Source organism: Neoarius graeffei, chromosome 3, assembly GCF_027579695.1.
Source record: "Neoarius graeffei isolate fNeoGra1 chromosome 3, fNeoGra1.pri, whole genome shotgun sequence".
NCBI classification, from domain to species: Eukaryota; Metazoa; Chordata; class Actinopteri; order Siluriformes; family Ariidae; genus Neoarius; species Neoarius graeffei.
Genome location: NC_083571.1, coordinates 103,622,497 through 103,646,216, shown reverse-complemented (window position 1 = coordinate 103,646,216; position 23,720 = coordinate 103,622,497). Strand labels below are relative to the sequence as shown.

At 43.1% G+C, this 23,720-nt stretch overlaps 1 protein-coding gene across 2 annotated transcripts in view; it reads right to left on the bottom strand.

The window, feature by feature from the left end:
* Nucleotides 1–23,720, bottom strand: part of exoc2 (exocyst complex component 2) — a 143,640-nt gene that overhangs the window by 78,695 nt on the left and 41,225 nt on the right. For both annotated transcript variants that reach the window (XM_060917805.1, XM_060917806.1), the window contains exons 4-8: nucleotides 23,452–23,578; nucleotides 9,381–9,494; nucleotides 4,008–4,132; nucleotides 761–841; nucleotides 150–295 (exon numbers count right to left, since the gene is read on the bottom strand). In XM_060917805.1, the coding sequence (XP_060773788.1) occupies nucleotides 150–295; nucleotides 761–841; nucleotides 4,008–4,132; nucleotides 9,381–9,494; nucleotides 23,452–23,578 (593 nt within the window). The remainder of the gene's footprint in view (nucleotides 1–149; nucleotides 296–760; nucleotides 842–4,007; nucleotides 4,133–9,380; nucleotides 9,495–23,451; nucleotides 23,579–23,720) is intronic.

The window sequence follows — 23,720 nt, the reverse complement described above, 5'->3', positions numbered from 1 at the left end:
AAACATCAACGATCTACGGCAGTACCAAGATACCGTTTACCTTTGCAACTATGCAAACCAGAATCAGTAAAAACGACTGCGTATCATAGACTAAACCAATGCATTCCTATCCTGTGAACATGGTGTAGATCGTAGATTTTCAGCTCCACCTTCTGGATGTTGCGCTCGATGTTGAGTGGCAGGTTGAAGAGGAATTTGAAACGCTGCAGTACGTTGAGGGCGTTGCGTGTGGAGTCGGCTTTATCCTTTCGGCCCAGAACCTCCTGAAACAAAGTGTCCGCGGTATTGCTTGCCCCTGAAAGAGGGAGAGAACACATGAAAGAGGGTTACAGATCTCTAGTTCACACACAGATGAAATCCATTCTGCCTGTCTCTCTCTGCTTGGGTGGCCATGGCCCTGCTGTACGCACGAGGTCAGATTCTTTTAATTAGAACAAGACCTTGAAATCACAATAAAAAAAAAATAAAATACAATTCAGAGCAGCTGGCCAATTTATTCATTTTCCCCCTACACTGTGCCCTGCACTGGCTGAGCGAGAGACAGTCAGGCACTGAGGGTAGTTAGGGATGAAAGCTTGTCAGTGTGATTGGTTTATTTACATGTGCTGCAGGAAACGGAGTGTGTTTATTAATCTTTCATCCCATCGGTCAAATTAAGACCCAGCAGGGAAGAACCAAGGGTCTCTAACAGTGAAAATGGGTGGGTGTGTGCGTGTGTGTTTATTTATGTGCTCAAGCGCAAGCTTCTTAATGATCTTACTGTTCAGCACGTTCTCTAATCGCCGAGTCATGGAGCCCTCCACCTTCTCGGTGCCATCTGACTCGAGTTTCTGATGAATAGCTGTAAAAGAGACAATGATAGCCATTTAATTTGCGGATTATACAAGCCTGATTTTCGTTACCGCAGCGCAAACCAAAATGGACATAGCCGTTCAGAGAAACACACCGACACCGCAGACACATATGGCCAATAAGGGTATCGGAGGTCTTGTTGCCACAAAGTTGTCCATAATGCAGATGTATTCTGTAGCTTTAGAGTTCCCCTTCGCTGCAACTAACCGGCCAAAACCTATTCTAGCATCGCAATGCCCCTGTGCACAATCAGCGGTCCATAGTTTGCCAAAATTGGAGTGAAAGAATTTAAGTGGCGTGCACAGAAGCCTGACCTCAACCCCGCTGAAAAACTGTCTGCACTTACTGCACCCCAGGCCTCCTCGCATGACATCAGTGTCTGACCTCACTAATGCTCTTCTGGCTGAATGAATACACTACCGTTCAAAAGTTTGGGGTCACCCAGGCAATTTTGTGTTTTCCATGAAGTGTCACACTTTTATTTCCCACCATAAGTTGTAAAATGAATAGAAAATATAGTCGAGACGTTTTTCTGGCCATTTTGAGCATTTAATCGACCCCACAAACTCAATCTGCTCAAAGGAAGGTCAGTTTTATAGCTTCTCTAAAGAGCTCAACTGTTTTCAGCTGTGCTAACATGATTGTACAAGGGTTTTCTAATCCTCCATTAGCCTTCTGAGGCAATGAGCAAACACATTGTACCATTAGAACACTGGAGTGATAGTTGCTGGAAATGGGCCTCTATACACCTATGGAGATATTGCACCAAAAACCAGACATTTGCAGCTAGAATAGTCATTTACCACATTAGCAATGTATAGAGTGGATTTCTGATTAGTTTAAAGCGATCTTCATTGAAAAGAACAGTGCTTTTCTTTCAAAAATAAGGACATTTCAAAGTGACCCCAAACTTTTGAACGGTAGTGTACATCCACACTAGCCTGGGAAATCCCATGCTGCTTTGCACAATCGTTCCGATCTGAAAAGACAGCATGGAAACTATGGTCTAAAGGCTCGCCTGAGTTAGGGAGCCAATCAGAGAGTGGGGAGGGGTGGAAAGACTGTGATGCGTACTACTCGACAAACGAAAGCTTGTAGTTTATTTGGGACTGTTTACGGATCACATTTAACATGGCGGCGAGCGATACGAACCAAACTTTCGATCAAGCTTTGTCTTGCACAAACGGCAGTAATCGTTCGGTACCATTGTTTTCCTATTTTTGTTTTGCCTTCTCTTTCTCTTTCCTTCTCTTCTTCGTCGCTCTAACTACGTCACCGGGTACAACTGCCATGATTGGCCATGGGCTACGTATACGCCAAATGATAGACATTCGCAACGTCCGATAAACGGCCGTTGACAATCGTAAACCACACCTCCCCTACGAGAAATTCAATAGGCGGATTCCAGACCATATTTCACTTGTGATATGGTCTGGTGTTAACCAGACTACATCCACACAGCCATGCACCGAAACCTAATGGAAAGCCTTCCAGAAGCGTACAGGTTATTAAAACAGCAAAAAGGAGACTAAATCTGGAATGCGAGTGTCAATAAGCACAGAGTGTATGGGTGCGATGGTCTGTTGTCCATATACCTTTGGCCATATAAATGTACACACAGTTTCCTGTGTGCTTCAGGACAGCACTCCCACATACGACTTCAATGGAGATCTGGCATGCAGTGTGCTCCAACCACACATCCAATACACAAACCCACACAGACAAACTGGTGACGTCAGAGTTAACCTCCAGGCCCCTGAGGTCCTGAATGCTGTGCGGATGATTTCCTGTGTCCCCGCACTGTGTTTTGCCTCGGGCGATGTGAGTTTTGGAAATCTTCTCTGGGAATCTGTGCAGCTTCCTTAAAATGCACCCCCACTTCCTCTCAGGACAAATGTTAATAATCTTAAAAAAAAAAAAAAAACCCTGATCCAAAGACCATCCTCACCACGACATCAGTCCTGCTGCACCTATATACAGCTAAATGTTGATTTTTCCTTTCCCCCCTGTGTGACAGGCAAATGTACACAGTTCTTATGGCCAAACAACAGACAGCGTAACATGCCAATGCGAAGGGAAACAGAAACTCCGAAGAAAATGACCCACTTGTATGTTAATGACAAAATGACAAACTCACGCTCTCACTGACATGTCAAACACCACAATGCAATTTCATAAAGACAAATAAACCTACGGTACAAAAAGGACCGCATGCTGTCTGGATGTACTAATCAAGCCCTGATTAATCCTGCCATATACTGTATTAGACTACGTTCAGTCTGCACCCTGAAACGACCTATATCCGATTTTTTTGCCCATATGCGACCTGTATCCGATTTGTTATTGACAATCTGAACGACACGGATCCGATTTTTTCACATGCGACCCAGGCCGCTTGGATATGTGGTCCTAAATCCGATGCATATCCGTTATTTTCACATGCGACTGCAGTCTGACCGGACGGGTCGCATTCATGCGACCTACACGTCATCAACAAGAGACAAACGTCACTATTCTGCGTTGGCTAATCCCGCCTCTTTGGTGGAAAACAACAACATTTGTACAGTTTTCAGAATTTAAATAGACTTTTATAGAATTGATCAAGCTAATGGTGGATTTGGTAGGGACCTGGATGTTAAACCATCCTGTATTACAAGATAAGATTGTTCTGGAAATTTCCAGTAACTTGACACCTTCGGTCTCATTAGTCTGCTGCCCACATTAATCAGATTATTGTGAGAGTTCCGCCGCCGCCACAAAAACCACATTGCAGTCTCGCCTCATCTCCATGCTTTACTTGCAAACTTGAAGAGTGCGCTTTTTTTTTGTTTACGTATTACGTAGATGTGCTTATATTACGTGTCAATTTGCGCATGCGGGACACTTTTGGGTCGTTTTCCGTTCATATTGGAGATCGCATACAAGTCTCATATAATTGGTAATGTGAACGGCCTAACAAAAAAAATCGGATTTCACAACAAATCGGATATGGGTCGTTTCAGGTTGCAGTCTGAACGGAGTGTTAGTTCCCACTTGATTTTGCTGCATTCGGAAATGTGCTTCGTCATTAAAAGACGACGCGTTATGATTTCCATATCGTGAGCAAAAGAATCCAGGAAATGCACTGTAATAAGTACGTGTTAGTCCATACATACCAGCCAGAGCATCCTGGGCTTCAAAGAAAGTACTGAGTCCTCCTTTCACACAGGCCAGACTGCCCTCATTCTTCTTACTTGCCTGCTTTTTCAGGTTTCCCACTGCCATACGCAACTGCTCAAAACTAGCACAGAGGGAGGGGGGGAAAAAAAAAAAAAAGCAGTACGCTTAGTTCCAGGATGACAAACAGGATTGCTTTCTAAGGTTTTTAATATTTAACATTATATTCAGTTTCCGAAGGAATATGTAGACGACGTATTGTAGGAAAGTGAAAGTTGTGAAAAGCATCTAGATTGATTAGCGCTTCAATAACTGACACTGAACATCTCCTAGAGTAGTGTAGAGAGTATTTAAGTCAGCCAAAACTTGTTTTGAAGACAAAACAATTGTGACTGGCAACTCTGCCATAACTCTAGTAAAATGCGACTGAAGTGAACGAAATTGCAATATGCGCATTACCAACATATTAAAGAATCCGGCCAAGTTTCGTGAAATTCCTCCAAAAATTGCGAGAGGAGTTGATTTCAGAAGGTGAGTACCCTTCTTGGGACGGATGGACATCGCCACGACATAATTCCCCTTCGGGCCTTTTGGCCAACGGGGGGGGGGGGGTAATAAAATTTGTGCGGGAAGTTGATTTCAGAAAGCAAGCACACCTTGATGAAATTGCCAAAGTACACATTTGTTAATAATCAAGGTTCTAACTCTGGTAAAAACTTGCCCAAATTAAACGAAATTTCAATATGCGTATAACTGTCTCACAACAAAAGCCTTTTGCCAAGTTTGGTGAAATTCCTCCACAAATTGTGAGAAGAGTTGATTTCAGAAGAACATACAAATAGTTTACAAAAAGAAAATCAACAAACGACCAAGTTTTGTTCCCCGAGGGAAGATCTACCCGAAACATCGATCAGAACTGAAATCAGGTGAGAACTGCAGGAGGAGATACAATTCTAATTAAAGCCGCTAGCGGCCTTGACGGGCCCTCGCACGTGTGGTTCTGCAACCCAGGACATTCCGCCACCCAACAAAACAGTCACATGTCATATATTCATCAAATGTTCAAAGGTGATGTGCATGTTGCAAATGCCATGACTGCTTGACGGATGAGAGATAGACAGACAAAGACTGTGTGTGTGTTTCTCTGTGGAGTGAAAATGTACATTTATACATGTACAAAACTATACGTGTCTCCTCCTCATCTCTCTCTCACACTGTAATCTTAAGTCATCTTAGCTTTCCTGTGTCTGCAGTGTGTGTGTACACATGCAGAGTTTTTATATGTCTGCAACAAAATGCACAATGATGGCAGGTCACTATTATTGTTTCTCTGTTTGTCAGAGGGAGGGAGGGTGAGTGTGTGTGAAAGAGTGTGCTCATAGATGTTGCGTGTGCATGTGAGTGCATATTTGTGAGAGAGTGTGTGTATGCATAAATATGCATATGACTGAGTGTGTGTATGAGTGTGCACAGAATTGTATATGTTACCCATTCTCGGGAGTATTCACGTGTGTGTGTGCTACGTGAGTGTGTTGGTGGCGCCATGTCAGGCACATCATAGATCAATCCGTCAAAGCATTGAAAATTTTTGGCACATTTTCTGCTTGGCCAGATGGTGATACTGTGCTAGGCATGTGAATTAGACGTGCCAATATCATCAGAATCATGATATCCAATATTTTGTAAGGTTTCAGATCAATCCATCAACGAATTGAACATTCCCCCCCCCCATTTCCTGCTTGGCCAGATGGTGGCGCTGTGCTAGGCATCTGAATTACACATGTGAATATCATCACAATCATAATACACAATATTTTGTAAAGCGTTAGATAATTCAGTTAAGGCATTGCCAATTTCTGGCACATTTCCTGCTTGGCCAGGTGGTGGCGCTATAACAGGCAGGCCCATTGGGCGTCAGGTTATCATAATATTTATTGAAGTAAGAAGTGTCCGACCATACAGTCAATGCACTGTGGCTTTCTGACACGTTTCCTGTTTATGTGGCAAGATATTAAAATCATACGGCCATTTCAACATATTACAAGATATCAAAAATCCCTTCGCAATTTAATATCAGCGACATCTTGGCATCACGTATAACAAATTTCACATGAATCTCATGAACTGTCTAGGAGGAGCATGTTAAAATTCATCATGTGTCAAAACACACATATTCAAAACCCTATTCTTTCCTTGGCCAGTTGGTGGCGCTATACCAGACAGGCATATTAGGTGTCTAGATGTCATAATAATCACATTCTCTAATAACCTGAAAGGTTTCAGCCAAATCATTAAATGTATTTTGACTTCATGACACATTTCCTGTTTATGTGGCGAGTATTAAAATTTATATTATTGCCATTTCAACATATTACAACATATCAAAAATCCCTTCGCAATTCAACATCAGCAACATCTTGGCATCATGTTTGCCAAGTTTGACATGAAATCTGATGAACCATCGAGGAGGAGTACGTTAAAAATGACCATGTGTCCAAACGCATATAAGCCCAATTACCTCACTTCCTGTTGGGCGTGGCTAATGCAATGTATATACGAAAGTTCTTCGTCTTGGGACCGAATTTGGTATGCGTAGCTGAAACTATATGCCAATCCAAGGACTCCATGACATTAGGGGGCGCTATGAAGTCTCTGGACCACGCCCGGGGCCAAACGTCTGTGGCTGAGAAGCGGTTACAATGACTGATGTGTGTATCAAATTTCATGAGTTTTCATGCATGGGAAATGCCTCAAAAAAAAAAAAGCCAAGCGCGACAGAAAAATAATAATAATAATAATAATAATTATTATAATCCTTTGAAAAACAATAGGGTCTTCGCACCGAACAGTGCTCGGGCCCTAATGAGAAGTCCCAAAATTCATGAAGTTGACCTAATTAGCAGTTCCTTAGCAAAAATGACAACACGACGGCCAAGTGATGTGTAGAACGATGAGTTCTTTCAAACGAAACAATCAGAACTGAAATCCATTGAGAACTGAGGGAAGAGATGCGATTTAACTGAAAATAAGCAAAGTTGTAAATAAATTGTTTACAACATGAAAAAAACAAACAAAATTTGTGTTTGTCAAGGGAAGATCGAGCCGAAACATCAATCAGAACTGAAATCGGATGAGAAATAAGAGAGGAGATACAATTCTAGTGAGAGACATGGAAAATTTGTTAATCCAGCCTAATTCAGGGCTTTCCCCAGAGAGAGAGAAAAAAAAAAATTATATATATATATATATATATATATATATATATATATATATCAGAGCAGTGCTACTGATGTGGAGCCCAGAAACCCGTAAGGGTTGGCCTGGCCCAGAAGGTCCCAAAGGCTGCTCAGGGGTCCAGGGCACACTTGCCTTGAAAATTTTAAAATTAGAGACTTCAAATTGGTGCATTCTGGTGGCTACAAGGGCTGATTTAGGGACAGTTCAAGATAATTAAATTGACTTTTTTTTTTTTACCTTGTCAAATACACAAGGGGCAAAATTAGATTCGACATGAAAACACTTCGTAGCACACTTCATTTTCCAATTCCAGGATGCCAGGAACAGAATCGAGATCAAATAACAGCGCCATCTAGTGACCAGCATCTAGAATGTGGTTTTATGTATGGCTGCGAATTACAGTTGATGCACACAGTGAAACCCTTTATTTTCACTTCACACACACACACACATACATGGGCGGCACGGTGGTGTAGTGGTTAGCGCTGTCGCCTCACAGCAAGAAGGTCTGGGTTCGAGCCCCGTGGCCGGCGAGGGCCTTTCTGTGCGGAGTTTGCATGTTCTCCCCGTGTCCGCGTGGGTTTCCTCCGGGTGCTCCGGTTTCCCCTACAGTCCAAAGACATGCAGGTTAGGTTAACTGGTGACTCTAAATTGACCGTAGGTGTGAATGTGAGTGTGAATGGTTGTCTGTGTCTATGTGTCAGCCCTGTGATGACCTGGCAACTTGTCCAGGGTGTACCCCGCCTTTCGCCCGTAGTCAGCTGGGATAGGCTCCAGCTTGCCTGCGACCCTGTAGAAGGATAAAGCGGCTACAGATAATGAGATGAGAATGAGATGACACACATACATATAGAGACACACACGTTATTTACCAGCTGGGAGGTCCATATTATGAAATACCGTGACCGAGGCCCTCTGGGCCGAGGTCACGGTATTTCACCATACAAACCGACCTTAAGCTGGTAAATAATATATTTATTTTTTTCTTTTCCAAATTCTAACAGAAAACGAGAGCGCCCGAAAGGGAAAACCGAGCCGCCATTTTGAATCCTCATTCACGGCTGTAATGCAAATTGCTTCCTCCTCGGTCTACAAGTGCACTTCCATGGCAGGAAAAAAAAAAAACTACATTTTGCCGCCTATGTAGTCCCCTATTTATACAAAATTGAGTCATTCAGGATTCAGCCATGTTTTTGCTCGGCGTTAGCAACAATTACAGGTTTTTAGCTTTCTCCTGAAATGTTTTCTTTTATTTCTTCTTCCTCAGGGTAGTAAAACTCGCTTTCGCTGTGAACACTGTCGTTATCGCTATCCATGCTGGAAAATTAATGCTATTCTGAGAAAGGGGAAAATAAATGTTGACAAAAATTGCTACTATGTTTGTTGTTGCTGTGAACGAGCGAGTCACCAGAGGTCTGTATCTGGGGTCCATATCGTAGGATACAGACCCTCTCGCCAGCCAATCAGAGCGCAGGATTTGATGGAAACCGGACCGTGAAAAAAAAACAAAAAACTGCAATATCTTCCTATTTCTATAGTTATTACTCATTTTCAGAGGGGAATAGGAGATATTTAGGTGCAGAAAGTACTCTGCATTGTTCAATTAACGGTATTTATTTATTTAATTTTGTGTGCAAGGGACCGCTCAGCGCTGACGTCGCACGGTGCGGCAGAGAGGCGTGTATCTGTGCTTTGGGGAAAGCCCTTCTAAAGCCTTACTAACTCTTTGTGAAAAATTTGACAAAACAAGGACCAAGTTTTGTGCGGCGTGATGAGTTCTTTCAAACAAAACAATCGGAACAGAAACCCGTGGAGATTCGACGGAGGAGATACGACTTAACTCAATTGTGGACGATGCACAGATGGATGGACAGACGCCACGCCATGGCAATAGCTCATCAGCCTTATGGCCAGATGAGCTAACACCACTCAAGCGCTCAAGTTTGGTATAATATAAATATTTTAGGGGCACATGTTTGTTTGATTAAGTTAGATCTGGTTCCTGTCTGGATGTAATAAAAACCTGCAGCTGCACCAGACTTTGCAGATAAGATTAAAAGACCCCGTGTTCCCTGTTCCATTTAGCGTCCAAAATCGTCAGATAACTTGTATACTCATCCAAGGAGTTGACTAACTTGGTTGTAGAGTGGTTCTCAATGAGGTACCAAGTAGCAGAGAAATTCTCACTCGTGAAATCTCCACTCATCCCCGGAAACAAACTCTCCAAATCTTTCAGAGGAACTTTCCCCCTAGAAAAGAAAGCAAACACATGATCAAACCTCAGCAAATAAACAGACTTATCTGTACGTTTCTGTACTTTTGCAAAAGTTATACAGACAACTTACTGCAGTGATTATGTCCATTTAACGTATGTTAACATAAATGCACACAGTATGCACAGCACTCTACAGTGACATTAATGAGCTTAAAGCTAGACGGCCTTTCGATTTCATAAAATCGGTGAAATTTAGTTCCCTCTAAAACGTGCTCATTGTGATATATGCTTATTTCTATAATATTTCACAAAAAAACAAGCCAGTCTGTGGCTGGGAAGTTATTTAATTTGAAGGGATTAAAGCAAATAATGTGCATGAAATTGCTCGCGTCGTGCAGTCAAGCAGACAGACAAATGCCGCTTTTCCACTACAAACGCGGCTGAGCCGTGCCGTGCTGAGTCGAGCTGAGCGGGGCTGTTGAAGTTGCATTTCGACTACAACCGCGCTGGCTGGAAGTGGGTGGACACATTGGGTGGAGTTAGCGAAAGTGGGTGGACGTCACGTGATGTCGTTAAGCGGCGCAAACAGTGACATCAGTGATCTTTTAAGCGGTAGTCTCATGACCCGAATAGTAAACAATAAACATGGAGGACATGGAGTCGTTAGTGTTGCTGGTCTTGGTGCTGTGGCTTGTTGTCACCGACAACGCCAACAGATACTGGCAAGAGCGTACAGATGAGGCGAGGCACATAAGGCTTCAGAAATTCTCGTAATTATTCTTCTTCCGGGTTTACGGTGTTTACAGATCCCAGCGCGCTCGCGGGGCGTGTGTGGGCATGTGAGGACACTCCTCCTCACCAATCAGTGCACAGGGGAGTGTCTGCTCAGGCCCCCAGCCTCACTTGGCACGGTTTGGCTCGCTTCAGCCCCACTCCAAAACGGTGCGAGTTTTAGGGGTTAAGCAGGGCTGAAGCGAGCTGAGTCGTGCTGTTTTTTGGTAGTCGAAACGCGAGCCGTGTCGGGCTGAAGTGAGCTGAAGCGAGCTGAAGTGAGCTGAAAAAGGGTAGTGGAAAAGGGCCAAAAGTCCGTGTGCGCAAGCACAGGTTTACCTTCTTCTCTTGGGTTTTACAGCAGCTGGCGTCCACAGTGTTGCATTACTGCCATCTACAGGTTTACCTTTGAGCGTGCACCGACAGTTCAATCATTCTGACGCTAAACGAACAGCTGATCACACCGAGGTGCTCGCTGACCGCCGATATTTATTAGTTTGGTCCTGCGTTTCCTTTCCTTCGTATAGAACATAACATCTTTTCTTCTTACTTTGTTACTGTAGTCGGTCTTTCACGTTTCATTCGCACACTCGCGTCCTCCAACGTTTCAAATTTGTATCCCACAATGCTTTGCGTGAACGGGGAAAGCCCACCATGTGATGCATGATGTAGTATCTTGAATTGGGTCATGGTGAAGCAGGAAAAAATAGCGGAGAATTTAGGGCCACATGGACATAAATTCATTAATTGTTCTATTAAAAAAAAAACTAATAAAATTGGAAGTCCGATTCGAATTCAGTAGCTTTCGGTCCACTAAACAAAAATACCTGGGTGTCGGGGAAAATTCTTTTTATGACCTAAACTTCAAAAATTTGATGGGCTGTCTACCTTTAAAGGAGTACGCCACCCCCAGGTGAAATTGAGTCAGTCCCTGCAGTCCGTAGAGTTGGATGAGTGAGCCAAAGCGTTTTGTTGCCGACCCAGCCATTGTCCTGATCTGGAAACGTCCCGGTTAGCTTTAGCTTAGCGTAGTCGCTGTAATCCGGCGTGTCCAGCTAGCATTGTCGTTGCAAAAGTGAATCAAATAACTCAAGATTGTTTATAATTATTTCTCATGACCTGTAGATTCACATCGAGTACACATATCAATGCAAATTAACACGAAGGGATTTACTAGACCAATTTATATCTGGAACTATTTTCGGCCACAACACAGGCAAAGCACCGCTGCAGGCGCAAAGACACCACGCAGCACCACAACTTCCGTCAATACACCAGTGTTACCAGGGAAACCAGGGTTTTCAGGTGCTGCGTGGTGTCTTTGCGCCTGCAGCGGTGCTTTGCCTGTGCTGTGGCCGAAAATAGTTCCAGATATAAATTGGTCTAGTAAATCCCTTCGTGTTAATTTGCATTGATATGTGTACTCGATGTGAATGTACAGGTCATGAGAAATAATTATAAAAAATCTTGAGTTATTTGATTCACTTTTGCAACGACATGCTAGCTGGACATGCCGGATTACAGCGACTACGCTAAGCTAAAGCTAACCGGGGCGTTTCTAGATCAGGACAATGGCTGGGTCGGCTACAAAACGCTTTGGCTCGCTCATCCAACTCTAGGGACTGCAGGGACTGACTCAATTTCACTTGGGGGTGGCGTACTCCTTTAAGGCAAAGAAGTATTTCACTTCCTATGAGGAGATTAGCGACCTATTACCTCACTCATGTAGAGGCACACACACACACTGTTTACAAGCTTTCTTCCTTGTAAACAGCATGCTGCCATATGTATAAACAAGCAATAGTGCTTGGGTATGAAAATGTGAAAACGTGTATGAGAAAGATCAAGAGCCTGCGGTTCTTTTCATACGCATGCATCAGTGTCCAGTGCTAATTTTTTGCAGTCTAAGGGCAGGGGAATGGGGAAAAATTATCCTTTCAGTACAACTTGCACAAATAACATGGGTCACAATATTGTTTAGGGCGGCACGGTGGTGTAGTGGTTAGCGCTGTCGCCTCACAGCAAGAAGGTCCTGGGTTCGAGCCCCGGGGCCGGCGAGGGCCTTTCTGTGTGGAGTTTGCATGTTCTCCCCGTGTCCGCGTGGGTTTCATCCGGGTGCTCCGGTTTCCCCCACAGTCCAAAGACATGCAGGTTAGGTTAACTGGTGACTCTAAATTGACCGTAGGTGTGAATGTGAGTGTGAATGGTTGTCTGTGTCTATGTGTCAGCCCTGTGATGACCTGGTGACTTGTCCAGGGTGTACCCCGCCTTTCGCCCGTAGTCAGCTGGGATAGGCTCCAGCTTGCCTGCGACCCTGTAGAACAGGATAAAGCGGCTAGAGAGAATGAGATATTGTTTATTTTGTTAAAATGGCTTGTTAAAATGCCAACAAAAACATAGGTCCAATATTTCAAAGGATTTCATGAACATTTTATTGAACATAAAATTCGGGGGGAAAAGATCATTAAAGCAGATACGCAGAGCCGTGGCCTCACTTTTTGTTTATAAATGCCTTGAGACCTCAAGAATGGCACAGGAATAGTTTTAAGCGTTAACAAAAAATCCAATATAGTAATTTTTACGATTAAAAAGTGATTTATATCGGTAGCGGTCTGAGTGAATGAGGAACAGGAAGTCTATCGGTCTCATCGCCATTTCCGCTATACTAAAACACAGAGCTGACTGCAACTCCGATCCTCCGTTTTGAGCCAATTTACCGCCATGCCACGTAGACGTGTTTTTGGCCGGTGCAGCAACACGACAGAAGCTGGATTTGCGTTGCATTCATGGCCCAAGAATGTTCAAACTGTAAAGATTTGGACGCATTCTGCGAGAAATTCACGGGCACATTGGGCGTCTCCGAAGTGGTCTCTCCTCTGCTCTGCACATTTTACTGAAGACTCGTACGAGACCTCTGATCTGTTGAGAAGCGTCGGCTATAAGCCCGTATTGAAAGAAGGTGCAGTCCCAAGAATTAAAGAAAAATAAAAACAAGTATTTATTTATTTTTAAAGTGAGTTCAGTTGCACCAGTCCTCCTGGAGTGTGAGCCGAGGGTTGTTGCTAAAACCTGAGATGGAATGGGACGTGATGTATCGCTTGGGCAGTGACCTTCCCGCAGTTGTTGCTAAAACCGGTGACGTCCCGTTCCGTCCTGGGTTTTAGTAATTGCCTGAGTCGAGCAGTAATGGCGGAGTACACAGTATGGAGTGAATGAGTGGACCAGTCGTCTGATTTCTAAATTGGATATTGTTGTCGTCTCACCCTTACGTGGAAGAAGCGAATGAACGGAGAACTGAACGAACAACTTTAAGGTCAGACTGTTTCAAAACAAATCAGTCTTCAAGAAGCGAGAACACAGATGGGTAAGCTCCGACTCTCATTTGGGGGGGGGGGGGGGGGGGACACTTGCTGTTAACCTGCATTTAGATTAATACATGTAACTTGTATTGTGTTTAAGTTAGTGGTTTAAGATTATTTAATTTGCTTCAGAATGCGATTGTCTCAGTTCATCTGATTATTTAATTCGCCTTTTATGTTTTATCAGTGAAAATGCATGCATGGACATGTATGTTGCATAAGTTATAACACCCATCCTGTTTTAATGAGAGTCAACCCACAATCAATGAACTCAAATCAGTCTTAGTTGAGCAAGTCGGTAACGATATTTCTTACTTTCATCATAAATTTTTATTTATATGACTTTGGTCTATAGCTGTAAAAGGCCTCGGCCTTAAAACCAGTTACCGCAGTGACGTCACGCACTCAGGGCTGGCTGGCTCAGCGGGGCAGCTCGAACGCCAACTTTGTGGTTGATTTTAACTCTCAAAAATATATTTTTGTATTCCCATTTATGCAGCATACAAGAGTCAAGTATGGAGATACTACCCACTCGGAAATTTATTTAAAAATAAAGGTTCTGCGTATCTGCTTTAAGTTCATTGGGGGTCTAGCAGCGAAGCGGCAGAACCCCGTTGTGTTTCTATGTATTCTTATTTATTTGTTCAACTTTCTTCCGTAATGGAAGTCTATGGCAACCTATAGAACCGTATGGTAAAAAGTTGTGAAATTTTGCACACACATTGGGGATGGCACCCTGATTAATTGGACCAAGTTTCATGTATGCACGTCAAGCGGTCTAGCGCCACCATTGGATCAAATTTGGAGTTGCGTCCATGAGTGTAACTTTTGAACCGTATGCCCGATTTTCAAAAATCAGGTACCGTTGGAATCCTCGGGTCAAGCAGAGTTCAACGCACCATATGACGTCATTTTCCGCCATATTGGATTTTCCGCCATTTTGGATTTTGTTGAAAGTGAAACAAAATTTTCAGCAGTCGCAAATTTAGCCCGATCGTCATGAAAATTGGAACACATGGTCTCCAGGCCATTCTCCACAAAACTTACTTATAGCCATTTAGAAATTCCAAAGCGTTTGCCTGCCACAGCCAAACGAATACGGCGGCAAAGCCGCCAAACAGGAAGTGAGGTCATATCTCAGGAACAGTTTGACGTTCCAAGTTCAAACTTGGTACATAGACTCTTGACCCCATCCTGAAGGCACTCATTAAATATGGTGACCTTTGACCTCTGGGGGGGCGCTAAAATTAGTGAAAATGTGTTCTAGCTCAGGAACGCTTTCACGCGTTGAAACCAAATTTGGTACATGGACAGATTATTCAGTTAAGACTATGAAACCATGATATGATGACCTTTGACCTCTTGGTTTTAAAGCATTTACCCAAAAGCCCCCAGGCAGGAGAAAAGTTCACATCTCTGTGAATCTTTGGTTGTTCGTCATGTAACATGCAGTCAGCGTTGCATCTGAAGACCATTGCGGACGCTGCCATTAGGCTGCTGGGCCATAGAAGGTTCACGCTGCACGCTGCATGCTGCACGCTACACGTTCACGTGAAGAACCGGACCCTGGGCCATTAAACTTCATGCTTGGATGTTCACGTGTTGCGTCTGTTCTACTTTGACCGAGTAACCAACAATATGGACTCTTTGGATGACGACGATTGCCTCATTCTGCTTTTACTGAGACAGAGGAAGAGAAAAAGGAACAGAATTTGGAGCCGAGAACACTTCCTTCTGAGAGAAACCCGTGGTGAATTTCACCGAACATTCTATAATCTGCTTGACAATCCCGATGAAGAACTATTTTTCAATTATACCATTCAATTATATTTTTTCTGAAGTTTTCCCCTGAAAGCATAGCGTTATCTCCCTAGACCCGTTCTGATTGGCTGGCGCGGCGGTGACCGCATGCATTGACTGGAATTTCCGTCTTCACGCCTAGAAAAAAGTGTGCATGTTCATTTCACGCTTCACACGTGAAGTGTGCAGCGTGCAGCGTGCAACGTGAACGCCGTTCTATGGCCCAGAGCAAGTCATGCTACATTTGTCCACTTTTCTTTACACGCGTGTAGCGTGCAGCGTGCAGCATGCAGCGTGCAGCGTGAACCTTCTATGGCCCAGCAGCCTTACTGCTAGACCCCCACATTGCTGCTTGCAGCTATATTTAAAAAAAAGATTTTAACTTCTAATACATGTACAGTCAGCTCCAGTATTATCAACACACTTGATAAAGATGGATTAAAAAAAAAAAAGTTTATCAATAAATATAGCTTAACAAAACCACGTCACAGTAATCACCCCGGCATTTAGTAATTTGTGCAAACTCCTTTCACCAATACAACAGCAGTGAGTCTTCTCCATTAATACCTGATGAGACTGGAGAAGAATAAGCAAAGAATCTGAAACCACTCGTCAATCCAAGTACTCTTTTGTCGACTTTCTTCTTCAGCTCACCCTACAGGCTTCCAATGGGATTTACACCCCGTGATCAAAAGTATGTGGACACTTGACGATTACACCCCATTGTAGGTCTTCCCGGAACTATTACCACAGAGTCAGAAGCAAAGAATTACCTATCAAGTCTTCGTATGCCGGAGCATTGCAACTTCCCTTCAGTAGAACTAAGGAGGCCCAATATGCTCCGCCATGAAGGCACCAGTGGAATTATTAAGGCTGGAGTAAAAGAACTCAAATGGCCGACACAGAGCCCTGATCTGAACCCCACTGAATACCTTTGGGACGGCATATTTAGATTTTGTAGACACTGAGCTATTTTTGTAGATTTTGACAAATGTTCTGGATCAAGGTCCAATCAAAACTCAGACAGATTTTCACTTAAAATCCTTCTTTTTACGTCAATGCCACCGAGAGGGTTTGCAACCCAAGCTCATTTTTTTGTTTCATCTAACCATAAAAGCCGGTTCCAGTCAAAGTTCCAGTAGTGTCTAGTGATCTCCAGATGCAGATGTTTGTGGTGAGATGAAAGAAAATAGTTTCTTCTTGCACACATTTCAAATAGTTTGCTGGCACGGAGGTGGTGTGGATTTGGAGATTCGGAGACTCTCCCCAAAATATCCTACCATAATTGCTCGAACCATTTCCTTACTGTGTGTTATTAATCTTCATTTCAGTGTGAGATTAAGCCAACTACCCAGAAAGACATTTTTATAACCTTTTTTTTAACCCATCTTTAACAAGGCTGCCAATAACTGCAGCACTAACTAATCATCTTCTGATTGTGAGTCAGCTGTTACTCAAGGCAGCCAAAGACACGCAAAGGAAAGCACTAAAGGCCTGGTCCCACAATAGCGAGAACTAGAACTATAAATAAATCAATCCCCTGCAGTTTGTGTGGCTGGTGGTCACACCAGACCGACAACGATACCTATAGCCCAGGCCTGGGTTTATCCGTATCGGTGAGATTGGTTCTGGAGTGATTTTTCCAAGCCTGGACCTGATTCGATAAAACATCTGGCCAGTCGGGTAATTGTTTACATGTGACATTGTCTGAGCACATGCTATTTTCCCTGGGCATCTTTGCTGCATCAAGAAGTCATGGAATACAGATTCAAGGAAAAGAAAAAAAAAAAAAAAAAAAGTGTGTCAGATAACAGAATCCAGGGACACATGTCCGCCCAGGGGCATTTTGAGTTATTGACAGATTCAGAAAGTACAGTTTCTAAGCTTTCCAATGATGCCTTCCATGTGGAGATCTGACAATATTTGAAGAATGTGTGGCCTTTTGAAAGTGCATACCTCTTAAAACAGAAAAGGGAGAAAATCGCCCTCAAAGTTTTCCATCTCAGCTACTCTGGGTGCAGGGCGGGCACATAATGGTGCTCATTTGCATGACATTAAGGAAAGCCCTACCCCCTACGAGCTAGCACGATGCTACTTTCATGTAAACAAAGATCACCACGTTAATTTTCCTTCCATGCAAAGTATGCCCAACACAATTATGAAGTACAGAAATAAGTCCTAAAGTATACTTTAACGTTTTGTGGTTGAAAAATTACTCACACCGTAAGAAAGATAGATAGCACAATGATGACACAACTAACACAACGCTAGTTTCATGTAAAGCCTCAGTCACAACCGGCCGTACGTGCTCCTACGGCTGGTCTACATGCAAAAAAACGCAAGAAACGCACGAGCGCGCGCGTGTGACGTGCTGATTTTCGAGCCGTAGACTGGCCGCAGAGGTTCGTTGTCATGTTAAACAAACTCTACGGGCGCTTACGTTTTTTTCAGGTTGCAAGACAAACTTACGGCCAACGCGCGTCTTTCTCCACGAACAAAAAAAAAAAAAAAAAACGCAGCGATTTGGGAAACGCCAAAAATCGCACGGCCAAAAAAATTGTACGTCCGGTTGTGACCTAGGCTTAACCAAACCACAACACTCTCCGTTACATGCAAAAATAACCACACAGCCTTAGATTAATAAACTTACCCCATCAGAAAGAGAAACGGCACCTTGCACACATCAATGCCTCCGATGGAATAATGTAGTCCTAGAACGGTCCATGTATCATCCGATCATTCAAGTATTCCATTCAATCTGGAAAACGAGGTTGCGGTTTTTTTGCTAGAAATGGTTATCTCCGATGTAACTACCGTGTGTCTGTTTGCTTCGCGGTGTTTCAGCTCCTCTGCGCTCTGTTTAGCTTGCTCATTCCATAGTGAAATCATACGCCCGTATGCAGCTTAAGTAGCCACGAGCTCAGCTCGTATCATACAGCTGATTCGCAAAAAAAAAAAAAAAAAAAAAAAAAAAAAGACTTAAATCATCATGTGAATGGCCCATATGGTAATTTACCCACACCCCCCAGCAGGCTACAGTCCTAACAAAAACGAGAATTTACAACAAAAAATGTATGCTTTTCCAGCAAAACAATCTATTATCTGAAATATTGATTGCATTCTTCAAGATCTCAACTTGCACATGATGGAAAAAAAACAAATCACAAATTTCGTAAAAAAATGCTTCTTTTGCGATTATCTCGGATTCGTTTCGGCCGACGTGTCCCTGGATTCGGTGAGGGGTCACATATAAATCATGGATCTTTTATTCACGGATGTGTGATATTTTCCGTGAAATATAAATAGTAAATTAAAGTGGAACTGAAATCATTCAACATGGCTAAAAACCGAAAAGGCTGATAAGTGTAATATAATATAATATGCCAATACGAGTCACGATATAAGGTTAATAAAACCGAAAACGTAATTGAATAACACATTAATTAAGAAATAGTTTGTTTGGTCCACGGCAGGTGTCGCTTATCCATGCGATCTTCGTGCGAGACTTCAAACGCAAAGTGTCAGCACCGCCATTTTGAAAACTGTTTACACAGCAGCCATTCCAATTTAGATTAATTTCAAGATTTGCCAGCTTCATCAGTGATGGAGATTATTCCATACGACTTTGAACCGACGTGGCGCAGAGAAGAGTTGGAAAGATGGCAGGATAAGGACGAGTCCGTCGCACTGGTATTTATGTCATTACTGTCGCACAATTAAAACGTGCCAGATCAGGCAGGTGATGGGTTTTCAAAATAATAAAATACATGCATGTATTTTTGTGATAAATCCATATTATACCGAGTGCATTTCCCACATAATCCTCACTAAGGTTTCGGACAGCGCTACAAAATGGCGTCCCCACTATACAGTGCCCTATACAGTGAGTAGGGAGCGATTTCGGACACAGGGAAAACTTCCGGCTTGATTACGTCGGCATTCGAAAGAGGGCGGGCGCACATGTTGTTTGACAACGTTGGCCACTTTGATTTCCGCTGTACGTTTTACTTCCGTTCTCCGAAGTCTCGCACAGGTCTCAAAGAATCTCGTTGACATATGGACTGATATGCTATGGAATATATTTCAAAAACACTCATAACTTGCTATATCAGTGACAAAATAGCTATCAAAAATGCATTCCTATATTTAATAAAATGAGATAAATAGAATTTTGATGAAAAAAAATTTGCCTTCAGTTCTCCTTTAATAAAGTAAACATATAAATGCAAACAAGCTATTTGAATTATGAACTTCAGCAGTCCAAACATTTCATTGTTTTAGACTTAATTTTTTTTTTTAATCCGTGATGCATCATCCGTGTGAAATCGGTAACCGATCTGTAATATAACTGAAACGTCCGTGACCAATATGTAAATTATGAGCATCTGTATTAAAATCCGTAACCACTCCGTATTTTGTATCCTTTTTTATTAATTTCTTTAATCCGTAGTCTGTGACCTATCCGTATTTTGTCAACCACTGGAGTCCAAGCTGTACAGTATGACCCGGAATAATGTGCTACTACTTGGGGGGGGAACCCAAGCCACACCAATTCGATTAGTTGGTTCTTGGAATCGCCGCTTGAAGAAAATGCAAAATAAAAAAAAATTAAAAAAAATCGAAATCGACTGCAGGTTGAGGTCACGTGACGTCGAAAACCAATGAAATCACCCCTTTCACTTTAGATCAGTGATTCTCAAACTGTGGTACGCGTACCACTAGTGGTACGCGGGCTCCATTCTAGTGGTACGCCAAAGAATCACTTAAATATAAATAAAATTTATAAAATAAAAAACGTGAAATACTATCTATAATATCCGAATGGATGAAAATATCTCATCAACCGATGACGAGAAAATGAAAGGAGATACAAATTAAGTTAATAATTTTAAAAAGTTTGCAAGTGCTTCTGGGTAGCCATACGTAGCGTACGTACGCATTCCCGCCGGTTCCACTGACAGACGGTTATCCGCCATTGGTAGACTAGGCTGTGATGGGAAAAGGTGGAGGTGGCTTTGCTAATTATGACGAGTACGACAAAATTACTGTCGTGGCTTAAATCCGCGAATGGGAGCGTGGATCAGGAGAGAGGGAGAACTGAAGAGGACGTGTGTGAGCCGAGCGCAGATGCTAACGACAGTGGCAAAACCAGCCCCAGAACTGCTAGCAAACGGCAGAAACCAGTAAGGAGGAAGTATGACGAACTGGGATTCATTTGGAGCGGGACAGAGGAGCTGCCCAGGCCGCAGTGTGTTGTATGTGGCGACGTTCTGAGCAATGAGTCCATGAAACCGTCGCATCTCAAACGGCATCTTACAACCAAACACACACCACTAAAGGACAAACCAATGGATTTTTTTTTTTTTTATGAAAACGTGATGAACTGAAGCAGTCCAAGTCCACCATTCTGTCCTATGGTACACCCGTAGCCAAAGCACAGGAAGCTTCATATCGTGCCAGCCTCCTGATCGCCAGAGCCGGTAAGCCGCACACAATCGGGGAACTGTTGTGTTTACCATTAGCCAAAGAGATGACAATATTAAATATACTTGTTAAATAAAACCTCCGCCTTGTTTTTAATGAATACTTAGGCCTACTACGCTACTGTATTTTAATGTTGGTCATTATGGTGGTATTTGGAGAGCAAAGCATTTTCTGAGGTGGTACTTGGTGAAAAAAGTTTGAGAACCACTGCTTTAGAGAAAGACTTGTGGAAGAAACATGCCTGTGGAGGGGAATCCTGCAAAGCCTGTGTTTGTGATTGTTAGGATATTTAGCGAACAGAAGCGTAAAATCTTTGACAGGTGTGTCGAAATTCAAGAGGGGGAAAACTTTGCACAGTTGTACTCAAGATGCCGTGAGCTTGTTACCCTGCGATGTGCCAACTTGGACAACGACTCTGTGGCGGTGGGTTTGATTTATATATTTCATTGATCGATGTGAGGGGCAAACAAAAAATCATTCCAAGTATTTAGACATCAGAAGCAGCCTACTCCTGGTCAAATCTTTTTTTCTGTGCATTGTAGATGCTCAATTGATTGCAATTCAATCGGTTATTTAGCCTATCTGTTTACTGGTTTGCCTGATAAAAGACGTGCAGCCGGAGCTCGCCCTTAATGCATATGGGTGGAAATAAGATAAGCTATTAAAAGAGCCATATGAAATGAGTAACAATAATGTATTGTCTTTGTTTTCTTTCTCTATTATGAAAGCCCTCTATTTCCACTGCTAGCTAATTTTACCATCAGAGCATTCTTTTAATTTTATTTCGTGCGCTCGATTCATATTTTTCCTGAAAAAAATCCGAGAACCAACTAATTAAATTGGTGTGGCCCCATGACTTGGCCTGGCAAGCCAGACTAAATGTGAATATTTAGTCTGGTCTCGGTCGTAGACATTTCCGAAGGGGGTAGGTAGGAACAACCCGCTGTCTTTCAAACTGTCTCTGTGCGTATAGGCCAACGCTCTGACCAATCAGCGCAACAGTGACTGTGACGTAGTCAGAGCGACAGAAAGCCGTGGCGGAGACCTTGAAATAAATTTTCAAAATGCGTATTAATTAATAAACAGGTTCTAGATATTAACAAGTTTGGAGATAATGACCACAAGTTTGGAGTCTGTACCACATACACATTTTTTTTCAAGTGTTTTTCAAGGGTTTGCTTAAACTGTTTGAGAGTTTTTATTTAGTGGTGTTTGGTGAAATAATTTCCCTTAAATTTAAAATAACGGGAAAATAAGAAACAATCAAAAAGTAATGTTTCAAAGCTGTTTATTAATTCTTCGTACTGCACAAACTAGCCCCATCCTTTTGGCTACGAGCGGAGCCAGCTGGTAGATCAGACTTTTGCCATAGCCGGTCGGCAAAACAGCGAAAACGTCCTTCTTGAAAAGGAATGAGCGGAGAGCCTCTTCCTGCTCATGTTTCAACGAAAACTCCAAGTCTAATTCTTCTAAAACTGATTCCAAAGCGGAGTCAAACGCACGCTGTTCACTAGCCATAGCCATCTTTCCTGTTGTGCTTTCTCCAGCGTCGCGCAGCTTTGTCGTCACTCCTGCAAAAGCCCGCCCAAAGAATCCAAACAAAAACCTTGCGTTGTGATTGGCGGGCACGATTTGATGCCCGGGGTGTTTTGTTGATATGGTGCGAGGCTAGACCCACTCGTAGGCAAAAATATTTTTGGCCGCTAGGCGGGTGGGTCTAGTTTACTAGGCTACCCATGACTATTAATAAGTTGCATGCATTTATTTCCCTGAGTGTCAGGACCAACCGATATTATAGTCGGGATTATATTTGTGGTGTTTCTGCTCCAGACTGGAACTAAATTCAGGCAAAGGTATAGTCACAGCTGTAGTTAAAGGGGATGTGGGACTGGGCCCTAACTGCCCTCTTTCACGTACAGGAACTCACAGATGCCTATGATGCCCCTTTTCCACCAAATCAGTTCCAGGGCTGGTTCGGGGCCAGTGCTGGTGCTGGTTCACAACTCGTTCAACTTGCGAGCCAGCTGAGAACCAGTTTGCTTTTCCATAGCTCGCGGTGCTAAGCAGAGCCACGTCATTACGTCGCTGTATGCGTCAGTTACGTCGCTGCATTTGCATAAACCTTGGCGCGAATATCAAAGCAAAAAAACACGGAAGAAGCAGCAGCGGCAACAACAATAATAATAATAAATGACTTCGCGTTTGTACAGCTGCTGCTTCTTGTCGCTTAAAAATGGCGATCTTTCGCGGTCTTGTTATTGTTGTTGGTCTTAACAACTCCGCCCCCCCCCACTGACGTAAGCGGTTCTTTCCTCTGGCCCAGCAGAGAGTTGGTGCTAGCCTGGAACCGGGTTTTCTGGCCCCAGAGCCAGTTCTTTGTCAGTGGAAACAGAAAACCCGGTTCCAAACTAAGCACTGGCCCCGAACCAGCCCTGGAACTGCTTTGGTGGAAAAGGGGCATGAGTGGTTACTGTTGCTCTGATTGACAGGGAGCATAATCCCTTCCACCCATTTCTATGTGCATTTTTATACTTGTGTATATGAACAACTAAAATGTCTGTGCCTGCTTTGACATACTTATCGGTTTCGATGCCCAGTGGGTCGGCCTGCCGCAGAGACAGAGGGGAAATGCCTTTGTTCCGGTTTAGTCGCAGGTCGTAGTAATTCACCTCATCGACCCACACAGCAGACTGCTCTAGAATATCTGTACATATGCGCGCGCACACACACACACACTTGAGTAATTTACAATTATAGGTGTTGTATAACCCATCAATGGATCAAACCGTACTTGAACTTTTAATATGCGCAAGAATGCATAACTTCGAGACAAAAGTGTGCATAAG